At 45.0% G+C, this 837-nt stretch overlaps 1 protein-coding gene across 1 annotated transcript in view; it reads right to left on the bottom strand.

The window, feature by feature from the left end:
* Positions 1-240: 240 nt before the first annotated feature.
* The window catches only part of barhl2 (BarH-like homeobox 2), a 3,676-nt gene continuing 3,079 nt past the window's right edge, over positions 241-837 (bottom strand). The window contains exon 4 of the mRNA XM_010766736.1: positions 241-786. Within this exon, the coding sequence (XP_010765038.1) occupies positions 549-786 (238 nt within the window). The 3' untranslated portion in view covers positions 241-548. The remainder of the gene's footprint in view (positions 787-837) is intronic.

Raw genomic sequence — 837 nt, 5'->3', positions numbered from 1 at the left:
ACATTATAATATTTGTATAAAAGTACAGCCACATGAAAGCTGTCAAATATTGAATTGATATTTCAAAAAGTGCAAAAAAAGGATTTCGATAAATCCAATAGCAGGTTATAATCACGAATATGAAATTGATAATAATAAATATTATTCTTGTATGAAAGTCTGCGAAGAAATGATGACATTTAAACCGAAGTTTGAATAGAAGCGTCTGCAAATTCAATTAGTATGTTTACTTCTTTATTCATTCCGTTCTTCTCCATCTAATAAACTGTATATGTTTATTTGCTAATGTAAGTGTATTTGTACAAAAGACAAACAAACAAACAATCAGACAGGAGCAGTCCAGTTCGTCCCGGCCCGAACAGAGTCTTTACGGGACTGCGCTCAGAATATCTGGGCCTATATTAAATACCTCCTTTACTTCTGTAAATGTCTTTAAATGTGTCTTTCTGGAGAACAACAAGTCCTGCAATGTGGTTCCGCAGCAGTTACTCACATCACGTGTTCAACCAGCGTTCTGCTCATCGTCTTTTCTCGGCTTCTTTCGAGTTTTACCGCGGGTGCAGTCCTCCGACCATGGGGTTAGACAGGGGGTTTAGTGCCGGTTGCCCCCCCGGCCCTAGGCCATGAATGAGCACCCTGGGGACCAGAGGTCTCTGGAGGCCGGGATGCGGCGCGGTAGGAGTCCGGTACATGCTGCTGTACATGGCCGCTGCCGCCGCGGCCGCCGTGGAGCTGTCCACGGTGCCCAGCAGGCTGGGGTGGTAGAAATATGGCGACGGGAACATTCTCTGTAAAGCCGAGTAGTTTCCTGCTTCAGCCAGGAGCTCTAATCCCACC

This window comes from Notothenia coriiceps, unplaced genomic scaffold (assembly GCF_000735185.1).
Source record: "Notothenia coriiceps isolate Sejong01 unplaced genomic scaffold, NC01 NC01_scaffold00003526, whole genome shotgun sequence".
NCBI lineage: Eukaryota > Metazoa > Chordata > Actinopteri > Perciformes > Nototheniidae > Notothenia > Notothenia coriiceps.
Note: the sequence above shows the minus strand (reverse complement) of the source record. Positions and strands in the feature narration are given on the sequence as shown.